The 16537-nt window shown below is 42.2% G+C and overlaps 2 protein-coding genes across 2 annotated transcripts in view; one reads left to right on the top strand and one right to left on the bottom strand.

Moving 5' to 3' along the window:
• The window catches only part of snd1 (staphylococcal nuclease and tudor domain containing 1), a 145817-nt gene that overhangs the window by 64312 nt on the left and 64968 nt on the right, over window positions 1-16537 (bottom strand). The gene's annotated exons all lie outside the window — the stretch shown is intronic.
• Window positions 11630-15962, top strand: lrrc4.1 (leucine rich repeat containing 4.1). Its single transcript, XM_026326507.1, has one exon. The coding sequence runs from the start codon at window positions 12581-12583 to the stop codon at window positions 15464-15466; it is 2886 nt and encodes a 961-aa protein (XP_026182292.1). The 5' UTR covers window positions 11630-12580; the 3' UTR covers window positions 15467-15962.

The following is a 16537-nucleotide window of genomic DNA, read 5'->3' as shown; positions in this document are numbered from 1 at the left end:
AATAAAGCCTGACCATTATTTTGCAATCACGGAGCAGTACAGCAGCAACAAAGACATGGAGAAAGAGGAAATAATGACATGTTTTTACTACCGATTTTGCACCCTGGTTAAATAGAAAAGCAGATATTTTCCTGCAACAATGACACTGCTAGCTAAATGTGAACACTGTGGTTATTTAGTTCACCTGATTGGTAAAGTACAGAGTATAATTTGGTGAAATGACCTGTGCACGACCATCTTATGCATTAATATCACTTGCTGTGTTTTATTCGTTTAGTTAATTATTTCGATTTTATATATAAAGGTAAAAGCAGACATACATATGCACACATAATGGGAAACCAAATAAATACATAAATAAATCCATTAAGAGAACCGGCTAGCTGGTAGCTATAGAGGACAGTGTATTGTGTGGGAACAATTATCAGTACAGTACACTTACTCTCTCCACATCATATGCAGCCTAATACCATGTGTTAGGCTGTCTGCTCTAATTTGCTATACTGAGGCTCTAAACATAATCATCTGGCATGCCTTTTTTCAACGATGAAGAGAATTATTTATTAGGGCGAAACAGTGGTTGCTCTGCACTTATATGTGAAGATAACAAACAAAACCATATACAACCAGTGCCTCATTAAAGGGATTTTGTGAAGAAGAAAGTAGAACAGACAGAATCATCTTTTGGCTTTACTACTGTAAGAAAGACAGATGTTTAAAATGTGGGTACAATCTTCGGTGGGGAAAGAAAACACAAAAACTAAAGATACTTCTGCTTAAACTTCCTAAATCCTGCTCACTTCTCACATGTAAATTGAGTTTAGAAATTCATTTAAGGTTTTATAATTTAAAAAATTTTGATTCTGTGGCTGCAATGACCAAATACAACTGTGGACCACAGATACTCTGTAGGGAAAACATTGAGTTTACATGATTCCTTTCTGGACATTTCAGTGCACCATCAACTGTAGCTAATGGGGCACTGAAGAAGAGCTGGAGAAAGCCCAGCTGGATTCTTGTCAAACACAGAAGACTGGAGGATGTGGACTGATTGACAACAGCAGAAACTGGATTACTCTAAATTAATTCACATTTCTTTTTCTTCAATTCAAAACAAAAGCTACTCCCAAGAAAGGAACTTGGTACTTCAAATTAGACAGATGCTGCCAATGTGAATGTGATGAGGCTTGGTTTATAATCCATTGGTAATTTAGGGCAACAAACCAAATTCTAACTTCTTCCTAAAGAGATTTCAACAATAAGTACCACATTAAAAAACTACCCATAGAGAAAAATAATAAAACAAAGAAAGACAACATTTTATTACAGCTGAGGAAAGAAAGAAAAAAATCCATAGCTCTATGAAAAATACTTCTACACCTACTGGTGTTGCAGCAACGTTATTTGGACTTCAGTGACCTCAGGGGTAAAAGATGGCAAAATGAAAACCAAAAGGGGCATGGAACAATCACGGTCAGGCCATCATCATTTATCTGCACCTCCTTTTCTATTCTCTTTCACCAGTTGACACGGCAAATGGCATAGCCAGCCTGTGTCACTCAAAAAGCCATTTCTGTCCTCCCAGACTCTGTCTGTGCTGACAGTGTGAGAAAAAGAGGGAGCGAAAAAGGGGGAGGAAAAGAGCCAACAGAGGCATTTCTCTACATGGCTTTTTGTCAATTTCTGTGTGCTTGTCAAAACGAGAGGCAATGCCCGGTTGCTAGGCTGGTTGGAGAGTTGTTAGGCAGTGGTTCAAAGTTTGAGTGTGAGAAAATTGGTGGAGACGAGCTACAGAAGAGGTACTCCAGGTTGCTATAAACTAGTAGTACTGTAAAGTGTTGACACTGGAGGTTAAAGGCTGCCAGGAGTCAGAAAGACATTCCTGCTTCATCTAACTGCATTTATTCTAGTTACATATCTAATTTTTAAATAGATGGTATAAAGACAGTTCTATTTCTGGTAAAAATATGCCTCCTGGTTTTAAGCGGTAAATTATGGTCAAGACAATGAGCAACAACGCCGTGGTATGTTTAGTCAGAAATGGCAACTGACAATCAACAACTGAGATAGGGGATGGAGGGTGGATGGTGTGTACTTCTGTGTACTACACAATGAATGGATTAATCAAGGTATACTGATGAGCCGTGCAGTTAGGCAGATGCTACATCGCAAATGATAATCTATTGGCAAATATGATATGCCCTCTATTCTTCTTTCTTCAATTGGAACACCAACCAGTTTGACAATACTAGTATCTACCTAGTTAATCTAATCATTGTAAATTTTACAGGATTCACCCTGCACCTGCGTTGGTTTAAGGGCCTACCTTCAGGAACATGCTACTATGAGCACTGTTACATGTTGGTGAAATGGAAGGTTAAGTGGGTGTTGTTATCTGTGGATTTTCATTTCCTCAACTTAGCCACAGTGAAGGATATTTGGTCATAGAGAGGAATAGACATTTGAACAACACTGCACTGATTAATGGCATCCTGACCTTTAAAGTTATGAGTTTTTTCTGCTTGTTTTGGCTTTAGCTTCGACCATATTTTGGGGTAGGACATATTAACACTATGTCTCCTTACAGCTTACACACTTTTGTGAACCACACATCTGCACATACCACAAAAATATAACAAGATGGGGTGTATTATATTTGACTTAATGTGCTTCTAGTCCTCATACTGTATGCACACAACAAAGCATCAGCTTATCACTACTCTCCTCTGTGACTTTGTTCAGATGAACCCTTTGCTCTGTTGTCTACTGCCATTCAGGGAAAGGGACACAAATGGCAAAAAGAGTTGGAGGTTAAAGTTTATTTTTCTCTCCCATTACTCCTCCTCTCTCTGCCTCATGAGTGCATAAATGCAGATGCTGCTAATTTAGAACAGACTTGCTCTGATGAGAGTATCAGCAAAGTCAGAAACAGGAGACTGAAAAGAAGCTACGAAGTTTTATTTCTCACGAGTGAGTCAGACATGAATCAAAGTCAGGACTGTGTGTTTTCTTTTTACAGCATCTCTAGGGCTTGTGTACATTCTTAGCGGTTCCTTTTACTCATGGACAACTCATGCAGGATTGTGAAGCATGTGGAGATAGGCCATGGCTTATTCAGAGCTCAATACATTATAAAACACCCCAGTACAATATGCAGGAAGGTTATGTCACTCATGAGGACACATGAACAAAAGGGCATCTAACACATCCTTCAGGCAAGTGATGTCACTAGAGTGTCAATGTAGGTTTATCACAGGTTGACAGATACCATTTATCATCTTTTGTTGTATAAAATTAAAATAAAAACTTTCTAAGGCTTCTGCAGTTGCCATGTTTGGCATGTGCTGTTGCTACGGTTACACGTGTTTCTTACGTATCACAGTACTAGCTGGAAAATGACTTTTCTATTCATACATGAGTGTCCTTTCAAATATGATCATCCAATAATGAATAACAGTCACTGTGATAAAGACTTTCAAGTACTTGTACACGAGTGTACATGTATGTAACTGAAAAGGAGTGTGTAACAGCAAATATGCATTGTACCTGACAGATAAACACATGTAACCACATATACTCAGTATGTATTTGTGTACTTGATAGATTTGGCTTACAATGCACCATTTCCTCCAGGGGAGCTTTTAATACCACCAGGTGTACAATATGACAATTGTGCTTAAAAATGGAATGGATGACACTCACTGCAAAAGAGGCAGCAGCGCACACACACACTCACAAAATTCAATTTCAACAAAGTGGCCACAGGCAAAAGCAGACACCCTACTACTGCATCACGGAGTTACAACAATCTTGTGGCCAGCAAGACTTACTGCTTGAATACCCAGTGGGACATCTTTTAAGAAGTAAAGGCTTATGCCCACAGGTTATTGTCTCATGATATTTCTGCTGAATTAATAAGAGTAGAGCTCAATTGTTTCCTCAAAAGATAATTCAAACCAATGTGTCTCCATGGTTTCATCAATTTTCAGTCATTTATTGCAGTGCACAGTCGAGCCACTAAAATGGATGGCAGAACAGTGATAGGCAACAAGAAAAAACAAATGGCAACCCTTGACGAGGAGTGTCTAGACAGTGAAGTCAGCAGAGCCATATCCAGACAAAACCTGCATATTAAAATGCAGGCACTCTTGCTGGCAGGGTGTTTAACTATAAGACAACCTCAATAAACCTACAACGCATCTAAGCTAACTTTAGAGACAACTTCCTATGTTGACTGGTTAAGAATGTTAAGAATTTCTTGTGAGAATATAGAAGATTTCCATATGTCATTATAGAGAGAGAGATGTTACAGAAGTAGAAACTTACACATCTTACTTGCTGCATATCTGAAGAGTAAGAATACTATTTTTATTTGAACACTATTAAAATCAATACCATTTACTGTCTGTCAAAAACCCCTCCCAAATACCAGGCCTAAATATGGTTCCCTTATTGTACAATCACTTGAAATTAAAAAAAAATGCAGTATGAGGCACTGAAATAAAGCTATAGCTTTCAAGCCAAAATTATACTTTTCAGCACAATGTCAAACAATGGGAGGCAGGAAAATGAAAGTGAAATCAATGCCTGTCTTGGGAAATTACCACTGTTCATCCATGTGTTAAGCCAGTTGTGTGCGTGTGCGTGTGTGTGTGTGTGTGTGTGTGTGTGAGAGAGAGAGAGAGAGTGTGAGTGTATATGTATATGAGTGTGTGTGTGTGTGTGTGTGGGGGGGGGGGGTTATTATGGAAAAAATAACTGGGCCATACACCAATAAAAACAACTAGGGTGCAAGTGACCTACACTGTAGCACCAGTAGGCAGTGGCCTATAAAATATCTACCAGCAAACAATGACAGAATTAAAACATGTAAACCGGATGAGCTACAAAATTTAAAAGATTACAACTTTTAGTATACTGTGTAAAAAGTAAAAGAGCCCTGCGGATAATGAATGATTTCAAACTTAATTTAGCCTTCCCCTCTGAAATCACACACATAAAACCTTAACATTTAACTGCATTATATCACTGACAAGCATGAAAGTACGAACATGTGTAACTGTGTGCAGTTCTTTTCACCAGATACCAGGGTAAGAGTAGAAACCATTTGGCACTGGAATAATTCATGGCAGCTGCAGCATGAATCCATCTGGAGAACAACCTTTTGCTAACAGGTTCTATTGCACAAAAACTAGTGGTATTCATATACACATATACATTAAAAACTAACCATCTGGAGAAACTGAGACATAAAGGTGCTTTCCTTATAAAAATGTTATTTGACTGAAAATAACAAATAAGCATGTCAGCACACTACAGGGAGCAGAGTATTAAACCTTCAGCCTATCAATGTCTGCCTCAGCAAAAATACTAGCTTGCAAACAAATCATGCCTGTTCCATGCTGTGTGGAAGTGTCAGTATCCATTATAGTTGCCATCAGATTCATATACAAAGTATGTAAGATTACCATGCATTCATCAACACCCAGAGCAGGATTCATGTAAGCCAGATGTCTGCCCTCAATCAGTCACTAATTTCCTTTCCTACCCTTGCTCAGGGCAGGCCAACCGTACCAGTTTTAATCCTCCACAGCTATGTAGAAGTGCTAACATGCAAAAAGGGATTAAAGGAAAAATAAGGCAGTCTGTGCATGTGTGCCTCAGATATGCTGCATTAGCAAGAGTTCAGCTACATGTAGAATAAAAGTACCGTCATGCAGCAGGCTCATGGTCTAGTCTGTTTAAGTCATTTGTTTGTTGCATTTATTATTAATTTTAGATAACGTCTATTCAATATTCAGTTATAGAACTGTCAGACATGCATGTGGGAAAGAGAAGATGATTCTTTTATTTATTTATTTTTAAACAGTACTTGATGTACAGTGCTAGTGCCACGCCTCTCTTCACTGACACCACTATTTCCACTCATATGTGTTCACCCACACAAACATGTTACCATGCATAGTTGTACTTTGGAGAACTCAATCGACATCCTACCCTCAGCTCTCCTTAGTGACTGTAAGCGGACTGTGTGGGAGGACTGGCTTTGATAGAACGGACTGCTGTGTTATTGACTTCAATTTAGAAAGTGCTGCCTGCTCCCTCACCCCCCCTCCTCTTTTCATTGCCAGGACTATGTTGGCCCCCAGCGTAGCATACCTCCAAGGGATATCCCTGATTGCACTGCTACAAAATACACATTTAAGCAAGGTTGCAGGGCCTGGAATCAATGGTTAGGTGGAGTATGTGGGTACAGTGTGTGTTGGGGCTACTTTCACTTTTGACCTATATTCCAGTTCCACCATTGTTTGCTTTTTCCTTTACCCAAAACATAAGCTTTTTCTGGTATTACTTCTTTCCTTGAGTCTTTCCATATTAGTTTAGAAATAATGTCAACATCAATTTGGGTGTGTTTTCTCAACCTTCAACACTCCCTATTCTACACTGTCTCCTACCTGCTTGGGTGGACAGCTACTGAAGTGTTGTATTGTTGGAGGCTGCAAGTATATCAGCACTAAACATTTGACACTGTGCTGACTGCGCTCATAGATTAGACACACTTAGGTTGGCTTCTCAAATCCCCAGTATGGGGGGAAAAAAGGGAGACAGAGGATATTACACAGGAAAAATAACTGGCTGGAAGCTGAGTAGTCGCATTAGAGAATAGACACACAAAATGCATCTCAGACATACACAACCTCCCACCCATTCTCTGCCACATGCGGTATACAAGGAAATGTTAGGTTGCATTACAATAATTACTCTTTATACTGCCTTAAAATACACTTGACATATGTCTGTTTCTCATTACTATGTTCACAAAGATGAGCAGATCATTATTTGAATACAGATAAGGTAGACGGGCAACTATCAGTAATGAAATCCAAATTGAAAGCGTATTCATTCACTACCTCCCTTATTCTTTTTGGCATGGGGAATTCATTCATGCCATATTGTCTAGTGACTGTTCCCACATACCAATGACAAACCACACAGCAAAATGCAAAATAACAAACTGACAGTTTTACAAACACACAAACATAGAACTGGGGGAAAAAAAGGTTATTGGCATACACACACAACCTCTATCTATTGGACAGTGCTGCAATAATCTCCCAGATGGAGATTCTGGGATTAACAGTTTTATAAAAATGACACTGCAAAGATGGTAATTGTTCCAGTGATTTTCAGGAAAAGGATGATATTTGAAGGTTAAGGGCATCAGAGTGACAAAGGGAATAAAGTGTCTACTTTGAGAATAACAAAACAGGGCTGTCGTCTATGAGCCAGGTAAGTAAACTACCCAGGACATGGTGTAGCGGTTTAATCATATTAAGATCTAGAAAGATTATTGGGTGAAGGCTACATAACAGCAAGACAAGACGAGGCTTTTGTTGTTACGCACAATAAAATACTTTTACAAGTCCAATTTTATCCTATATTAAAAACAAGTAAACTGAAACAAGTAATGCAACAACCCAACATGAGAATTGTGTCACAGCTCACTAGTCGGGAATTTTGTTTTGACAAAGCTAAAAACATAAAAAGGGAGAGGGAGGGCTGGATCTAAATGAAGACAGCATGTGCTCCTGAGGAGCTAAAAGTCAAAAAGATTTAGCTGCTCTCTCTACTGTGAATTACTATCTTTTTACCTTCATATTGTTCAGGAAAAAAAGAAACGTACAGCCATTTCTTACAGCCTTGCAGTTGGCAAGGCAACACTGCGATGAACACACATACAAGAATGCTCCATGAATCCTAATGAAGCCAGCTGACCAGGGCAAGACATGGGGAGCATTAGCATATGGTGAGAAACACATAAAGACAGAAAATACATGGTGTTATATCACAGGCTTGGCCAGTGACATAGAGCATACAGGATTTGTGTTTTATATAAACAAAATTTGCGGCAGTAATTGTAAAAACGCTTTTTTTGGTTTTTTTTTTGTTTAAATGGTAAAAATTCAAGAGGTGCAAGTAAAAGAACACATTGCCAAACACATATGAAGCATCTCCTTCTATCTAGCTATCTTGGCTCCTGCTGATCGGGTTAATAGCGGTAACCTAGCAGTATCTTTCTTCTGCTTCCAGCTAACATGGCGCTAAAGCTAATCCCTACTCTGGCAGCCAGTATGAACACAGCTCAACATAATGAAGCCTATTAGTATGGAAACAAACACTGCTAGTGAAGCTCAAACAGTGAAAACCAGAGCAAGAGGTAAAAAGAGTGAAAACACTCATCTTTTACTGTGTCTTTAACTTCCCTGACCTGATATTGACCTCATTTGAGAGCACACACTTTGGCACACAGAGACAAAAAAACATATCCTGAACAAGCAAACACAATTAACTTGACTCTGGCCTGCAAATTGTAGTCCAGAGAAACACTGTAGGAAGTAGCAATTTAGAGGAGGGGAGTGAAGGCAAGAAGACAGAGGGGAGGACAGAGGAAGAGAAAGCAAGGAAAAAAGGAAACAGCACAGCAAGAGCAAAGGACAAAGAGAGAGAACAACAGTATAAAAAGAGTATCTACATTGCCAAAACACAGAGGACAAGGAGGAGATGGAAAGAAAGAAGAACTGTTTGAGGATTCAGACTTGAGTTTTGAGTTAAGATCAAATTAAGGTTCAGGTTAGGGTAAGCATGGTGATTAGTGGTGATTAAAAATTTTAATGTAAAGGGGTAAAGGATGCATCATCCCAAGGAATGTCCTTTTAAAGATAGTTGAGCCAATGTTTGTGTGTGTTACATGTAATCTGTCAGAATACATTACTGTAAAATGAAATTAATTCCTGGAAACTGAAATGGAAAGGTTTTATCTCAAGATCAGAATCAGAGTGACCTTAAACAAACCTTACCATGTAATATGGAATTTGGCCAACCATCAGGCCATGTTGGCCATTCAAGTTCAAACTATAATGCAAGGGGTTAACCACTATTGATCAGTGAAGCATTACAGAGTTTGGCAAGCCATGACCAAGGCTTTACTAGTAGTGAAAAAGCAGAGTCCACTGACAGACAAAAACAGAGAGAGAATACAAAGGGAAGGAAAGAGAAATAGATAAGAAGAGAGCCAAGAGGAGAGAGCTGCCCTTACAACACTGGTCAAAGATGATTTTGGTAAGATAGTCTGGGATGCATAGATAGTCTGGAGCTGGGTGGGTTCAATACAATCTGAACTCATTCTGGGTCACTTGCTCATCAAATAGTGCCATACCAAACCTAAAGAACAGTGCAAAGGAATTATCCCACACATAAACAAAGCTAGCAGTGCCAGTATGCACACGATACTACATCTGATTGTTCTCATCAATAATGATGCAGAGAACCACAAGCCTTCATTTGCACTTGGCATAAATGACACCAGATCAACGAAACGTTGTACATTAGCCACACATCCAGCAATTTCATGCCTGTTTGAATGTAGGCAAGGGGATGAAGTAACAAAACACACCTTAGATATAACCTTCCACATTGCCAGGCTGCTAGGGAATCCCTGTGGAGGGGAAAGGAAATAGCCTTTCTTTCTTAACCTAAGAAACCCCACCCCCCAGCCCCAAACACTCACTGCCACTTTAGTGTTACATGTGCTTTACTGAAACTCATTCTTATTCATCTGCAGTAAACTTAAGAAGAATTTTTTGTGTGTATGTGTGTATAAAACAGGAATTGGCTCTATACACCTGAGCCAGTGGGAATAACATACTGCACTACAGGCAGTGACCTTTTCTAGCTGCCGTGCTTCGTCTCCTGCCTCTGTCCCTTTCACACGCTTACTCTTTAGACACAAACGTGCGCACACACCTAGCAGCACTGTCACAGCTAGCTTTACCAACCATCAATTACCTACACTGCTTCCAAGTTTAATGGACATGAGGCTTGCACAAATCATTGGAGATAGAGGGGTGATGGGACAGTAGGGTGCATTTGTTTTGCCTCTTCTCCTTCAGCAGGAAGGTAAAGCATGTCTTGTTTTCTCCTGCTTGCTTTCCTTACATGACCTTTATGGTTGTGTGCTTCCTGGAGATACAGTTCGTGCTCAAATTGAGGGTTAAGGGCTGCCTTTTACAGTACGCTAACTACCCACAAAGGCATATATTATAATGGGGAGGGGGGTTTAAGTATAAAAAGTGCCAAAAATGAATGCAAATATGAGCTTGTGGGAGAATGTATATAAAGAGAAAGACAGCTTGAGATGAAGTAGAGTGACACAGTGACTGATGAAGAGTGAGCAGAGAAGGGAAGACAGCAAGGAGGAAGAGGGTGGGGTGGATGGGGGGAGTTAATGCACAATATACACTGCATCAAACCAAAGCACTGCTCCGAGCAGGATGCGTCAGCAGTCCATTCATGTTCCCCTATTTTTCACTAAAGGACAAAACGAAGAGTGAGAGAGCAAGAGGAGATGAAGTGAAAGAAAATCAGAGAGGGAGAGGGAGAGAGAGGGAGAGAGAGGGAGAGAGAGAGAGAGAGAGAGAATAAGGCAAAGAACGAGAGAGGAAGGAAGTGAGAGTGAGAGAACAGTGTCCCATCTGCCTGCCTTTCCCACCAAAGCAATGCTGGAAAGCTCTACCAGACTTGCTGGAATGCCTGGATCACTGCTGGGGACAAGGGGGTTAAAATCTGGTTGCTGTGGTGATGCCACTGTCCAGTTCTACCTTTTGCTTGGCGTTATTTTCCCCTGAGCTACACCAAACCACAGACAACAGAATGTGAGCATTAAAAAAAAAAAGAGTAGAGGACAGAAGGAGCCAACTATTTTTTGAAGAGATAGATCTCTACCTCAGGACACTGCAGAGCGCAAGAGGGAGGCAGGGACAGAGAGAGAAAATCAGTGAGAGAGAGAGAGCAATAGAGAGTGTGTGAGAGAGAGAGATCCAAACCAGCGCACACTCTCTTTTGCTGCTACAACAGATCCTTTCCACATCGACGTTACTGTTAACGTCACGCCTGTGAGCCGCACACTTGCTCAGCGCTTGCCTTCCCTGTCGGACGCTGCATTAGCAAGGGGGTGCTGATCACCACGAGAAAAGGGAGCTAAAAGAGAACCGCAAAACAAGGAGAGAAACAAGCCAGAAAGGAGGGAAAAACTGCGCACCACCCCTCCTTCCTCTGACCCACCTCGATCAACCCAGCTACAACACCCCCACTCCTCCCAGCACCCCCTTCCAACCCCCACCCTACTCCCCCTCTGAAGAAATTGACGGATTATTGGGAAGTGCATGGGAGGCAGGCTGCAGCTGCTGCTGTGTGTGCTCGCTACTGCTGCTGTGTGCTTTCGCAGGGATGGTGTGTGTGCATTTGCAATTGCTGCTGTTGCCAACGCGGATGCCGAAGCTGGAGCGTGTGGCTAGTTAAGAGGAGCAATGAAGGCAGTGTGTGTCGCCTAGCCTTTTCAACCCATGCTGAGTGCTCATAGACGAGGAAAAAAACAATAAGAAACAAGTGTACACGACGCTACATTGAGAAGGGGAGCAAGGTGAAAAGCAAGAGAGAGGAAAAAGGGCTGTCAGACTCACCAACTGTCCAACTGATTGACCACTAAAAAGTGAACAGAGGAATACACAGAGGAGGGGGGGGGGTCGGTTTTTTTTTTTTTTTTTTTCGAGGACTTGTCAACCTCCTCTTCTAACCATCATAAACAAAAGGCAAAGAACATTGGAAAGGACAGTGGAATTCAACCTTCTTCTATCCTACCCCCACCGACCTCCCTCTTTTTGTCCTTTCTCTGTTGGCTTCAGTGCACAAAAAAAATTGTGCATGTGTGTGTGATTGTCTATGCTATGGAGAACTGGGTAAGGTGTCTAGCAGGGGGATCAACTGTCGGATTCCAAGGACAAGCAAGAGAAGAGGAGCCGACAGCAAAAAGAGAGCAAGGGAGCACTGCTGCTTTGGGAGCCTGACTGGATTCCAATCTTCATTTTTTTCTTTTTCTTTTTTTCTAATCAACAAGGAAAGGGAGAAAGAACATTAAGGGCCTTCGAACATTTCTCTTTGGATGTGTGGATTTACAAAAGGGCTCATCTTTATAAAGCTCATTGGCATTAGAGCCTACTTTGACAGAGCATTGTATAAAAAAAAGGCTTTCTTTGCTGCTCTTGGATATACATACATCTGATCTGAGTACCACAGCTCTTTCTGATTACAAAAAGGAGGAAAGCTATATATCTCAGTTCAAGGACCTGTAATAATAACGTGAGGTAGGTGTCTAGTGTTTCAACCCCTATATGCTTCAATTTATAACACCCTGCCCTCCCTCTGTCATGTAATACTTTTTTGGTTGCTTAGTTTACCATCATGTACCTCTCATACACATGTTACAAAAAAGCCAACCCTCTCTACCCTCCCTTGTCCATGAGCACAGTTCATGGGAAAAACAGCATTGCTTAACCGAGGACAGGTCACGTCCTCTTGCCCCCTAGAAGATACCCAAATCCATGTTCTCCCTTAGGCCTCCTAAGTTCTCTTATCCCTGACTACTCTGGTCCCTGTAACACTACCACCAGTCTACCAGCTACTTTCCCTGTCCCCAAATCCCCCAAACACCCCATCCTCCCCCCCAGATGATGCTGAATTATGAATGTGCCACATCATGAGTCTCCTGGGGCGGGTAGCTGTGCATCGTGCCAGGAAAGCCGCCCTGCTTTGTGTAGTCTTCCTGATGGCGCGAGTGTGGAGCAGTGCCTCCCTGGCCTTGGCGGGGGCGGCAGTGTCTCAAGGACCCCAGGGCTGTCCACCGCAGTGTTCCTGCAGTAATCAGCAAGGGAAGGTGGTGTGTACCCGACGTGGCCTCACCCGTGTGCCCCCTGGCATTCCTGCCAACACGCGACACCTCAATCTAATGGAAAACGCCATCGAGGCGGTGCAGGCTGACTCCTTTCGCCACCTGCACCACCTTGAGGTGCTCCAGCTTGGGCGAAATGCCATACGGCAGATTGAGGTGGGCGCGTTTAATGGACTCACCAGCCTCAACACACTGGAGCTGTTTGACAACCGGTTGACAGTGGTGCCCAGTGGGGCCTTTGAGTACTTGTCTAAACTAAGAGAACTTTGGCTGAGGAACAACCCCATTGAGAGTATTCCCTCTTATGCCTTCAACCGGGTGCCCTCCCTCATGCGACTGGACCTGGGAGAGTTGAGGAAACTGGAGTACATTTCAGAAGGAGCATTTGAGGGCCTACAAAATCTCAAGTACCTCAACCTGGGCATGTGCAACATAAGAGGTGATATGCCCAATCTGAGCCCCCTCAAAGGCCTGGAGGAGCTGGAGATCTCTGAAAATCACTTCCCTGAGTTAAAGCCAGGCTCCTTCAAAGGTCTGCGCTCATTGAAAAAGCTATGGGTAATGAACTCGCAAATCTCAGTGATAGAGCGCAACGCTTTTGATGACCTATCTTCATTGGTGGAGCTTAATCTTGCCCATAATAATCTGAGCGCAGTGCCACATGATCTGTTCTCACCGCTCAGGTACCTGGTAGAGCTCCATCTCCACCATAACCCCTGGAACTGTGGCTGTGAGGCTGTATGGTTAGCACGGTGGCTCAGGGAGTACATCCCTACTAACTCAACTTGCTGTGGACGCTGTCACTCACCCGCCAGCATGAGAGGTCGACAGTTAGTCCAGGTGGACCGGGGTGAAGGTGCTGCAGTCCAGTGTTCTGCACCTTTTATTGCTGATGCACCAAGAGATTTGAACATCTCAGCAGGGCGAGTGGCTGACCTTCGTTGCCGTACAGCCCCAATGTCTTCAGTGCGCTGGCTCCTACCCAATGGGACTATTCTGACACATGCCTCTAGTCACCCAAGAATATCAGTCCTCAATGATGGTACCCTTAACTTCTCAAATGTTCTTGCAGCAGACACAGGAACTTATACATGCATGGTGTCCAATGCAGCTGGGAACTCCAACGCCTCAGCCTACCTCAACGTGAGTGCAGCTGAGCTTAATACATCAAACTTAAGTTACTTTACCACAGTGACTGTGGAGGTCTTGGGGCCAACCACTGAGATGCCAAAACCTAAAACCACTACAGCCACAGCTGCTGCTGCTGGGGCTGGGGTAGCTGGAGGAGGAGGAGGAGGGGTAGGCCTAGGGACAACAACCACAACTGCCTCTCCTTCCGTCTTTCAGCCCGTCTTCATCTCCACACCAACTGTGCTGCTGCAAAACACTGACGGCCCACCAAGTGCAGCTAAGCCATCTGTAGTGCCAGGACTCAAAGGTGCCACTGGAAAGCCAGGCAAATCTGGCCCTAGCCTAGACGAAGTAATGAAGACCACCAAGATCATAATAGGATGCTTTGTGGCAGTGACACTGTTGGCTGCAGTCATGCTCATCGCCTTCTACAAACTGAGAAAGCGCCACCAGCACAGGAGCACAGCGGCAGCTGCCCGCACCGTGGAGATTATCCAGGTGGATGAGGAGGACCTTCCACCACCAGCATCTGCAGCTCAAGAGACAGCTCTTACATTGCCTGAAATCCGGGACCATAACAACATACACAAACTGGACTTTATTAGCCACAAGACTGACTACAGCTTTCACAAACCCAAGGCCGAATACAAACCCCAGCCCGATTTCACCCTTCACAAGCCGAAGGCTGAGTATACTACATATAAGCCAAATATGGACTTCAGTAGCCATAAATCCATCCAAGATTACAGCACTCACAAATCTACACCAGATTTCAGCCTTCATAGAGCAAAACCTGAGTACAGCCCATTCAGACAGGACTACAGCACTCACAAGCCTAAAGCAGAATACAGCCCTTTCAAACCAGACTTTGGCACTCACCCAAAGGCTAAGACAGACTACAGTCTCTTCAAACCAGATTATGGCACTCATCCTAGACAGAAAACTGACTTCAGCCCATTCAAGATTCGAGATTACAGCACCCAACCAAAACCTAAACATGACTACAGCCCATTAAAATCAGACTACAATACAGAGCCTAAAACTAAGGCTGAATATAGTCCATTTAAGCCCGACTTTGGCACTCACCCAAGACCTAAAGATGATTACAGCCCATATAAGTCTGATTATAGCACTCAGCCTAAACCCAAAACAGACTACAATGTCCAGAGATCGAAACCTGACATTACCTATAAACCCAAGGACCCTTACACCCCCCATAAGATTACTACTGATTACAGCGCCTTCAAGACTGACTTCAGCCCCCACAAAGCGGATTACAGCGCCTTCAAGTCTGACTTCAGTCCACACACTCAGAGACCTAAACTTGATTACAGTCCACACAAAATGGACTACAGCCCCCACAAGGTGGACTACAGCACTCTAAAGCCCAAATATAACACCTATAAACCATCTGGCCATGGGGCTAAATGGACAGACAACAATGTTGGGAACTCTTTGCCTCGAACCCTGCCCAGCACCATCACAGCAATGGCTGAGCCGTTTGTCATAAAAACTCACACCAAGGAGAAGGTACAGGAGACTCAGATTTAAAAGGTCCCCTAAAAGGCTCCTATTCCTTTCCCTAGGTCCTTAGCTCCCACCCATCCCTTGTCCCCCGCCCCCTTTGTCCTATCCTTATGAAATCATGCAATAGAATGCACAACGAAAAAAGGACAGGAACTACTTTTTTGTACAGCGTGAAACTTAAAAGACTGATGATTTCTTGTTGTACATGCTTATAAATAAATATATATATATGGACAAATTGAAACTACCATGGGCTGGTGATAGAGAAACATATATTAAAAAGAAATTGAAACTATTTTCTAACTTGTAACTTCTATTTAAAACAATGAGTTGTTTAAGATGCTGTCATGACTTTGACAAATGAGGGTAGTATTGTTTTAAAAAGGGGCATTCTGTGTGATTTTTACACCATGCTACAGAGAATGCAGTGATGAGAAAAATATTTATATAGAGAAGACTTTCTTTAACAAAACCCGGGAAAAAAAAAAAGGTCAGTGTCGATCTTTACAGGTTTATCTTGTAAAAGCACCAAGAATTTGTACTGTGCCAAATGTTATAAATGCAATAAAAAGGATTTTTGGAAGAAAAAAGGAAGTATTAGAGAGAGATGTTTTTTCCCCCCCTTTTCTTTTTCTCCTGGAGTTTACAGTAACGATCAGCCAAATGCTTTAGACACTGCAGTAAGACGCTGCAGCTATACTTTAACCCTACGTGTGCTGAATGACTCAGGCAGAATGAATCACAGTGCAGAAGAGAATGGTGCTTTATTTAAATCCCTCAACACATCTTAAAATATTACCAAAAAGTAGCAGAAGAGCTTGTTCAATTTATTTTAATGTACAACGCAGGCTAAAATGATGTATTCAATTTAATTAAGATTTAAAAGATGCAATGGTGTGTCAACACAGTATAGCATAGTTTGTCAATGATGCAAAGTGCTTATGTTACTAGGCTCATTTTCTACATTATAAACTGGTATTATTAATCATGTATCTAATGAGAGAAAAGGTGTGAATTAGGGTGAAATATTGTGAGAGCGTTAAGACTGTCTTGCACTTTGCCAAAAAATATAGATCCTCATTTCAGTTTTCATTG

Source organism: Mastacembelus armatus, chromosome 23 (assembly GCF_900324485.2).
Source record: "Mastacembelus armatus chromosome 23, fMasArm1.2, whole genome shotgun sequence".
Lineage (NCBI taxonomy): Eukaryota > Metazoa > Chordata > Actinopteri > Synbranchiformes > Mastacembelidae > Mastacembelus > Mastacembelus armatus.
The sequence above is the reverse complement of the archived record's forward strand: the minus strand, read 5'-3'. Positions and strand labels throughout refer to the sequence as shown.

Bases quoted from the DNA above. Each gene is read 5' to 3' on its own strand.
- lrrc4.1 (XM_026326507.1), top strand. From the start codon at position 12,581: ATGTGCCACATCATGAGTCTCCTGGGGCGGGTAGCTGTGCATCGTGCC.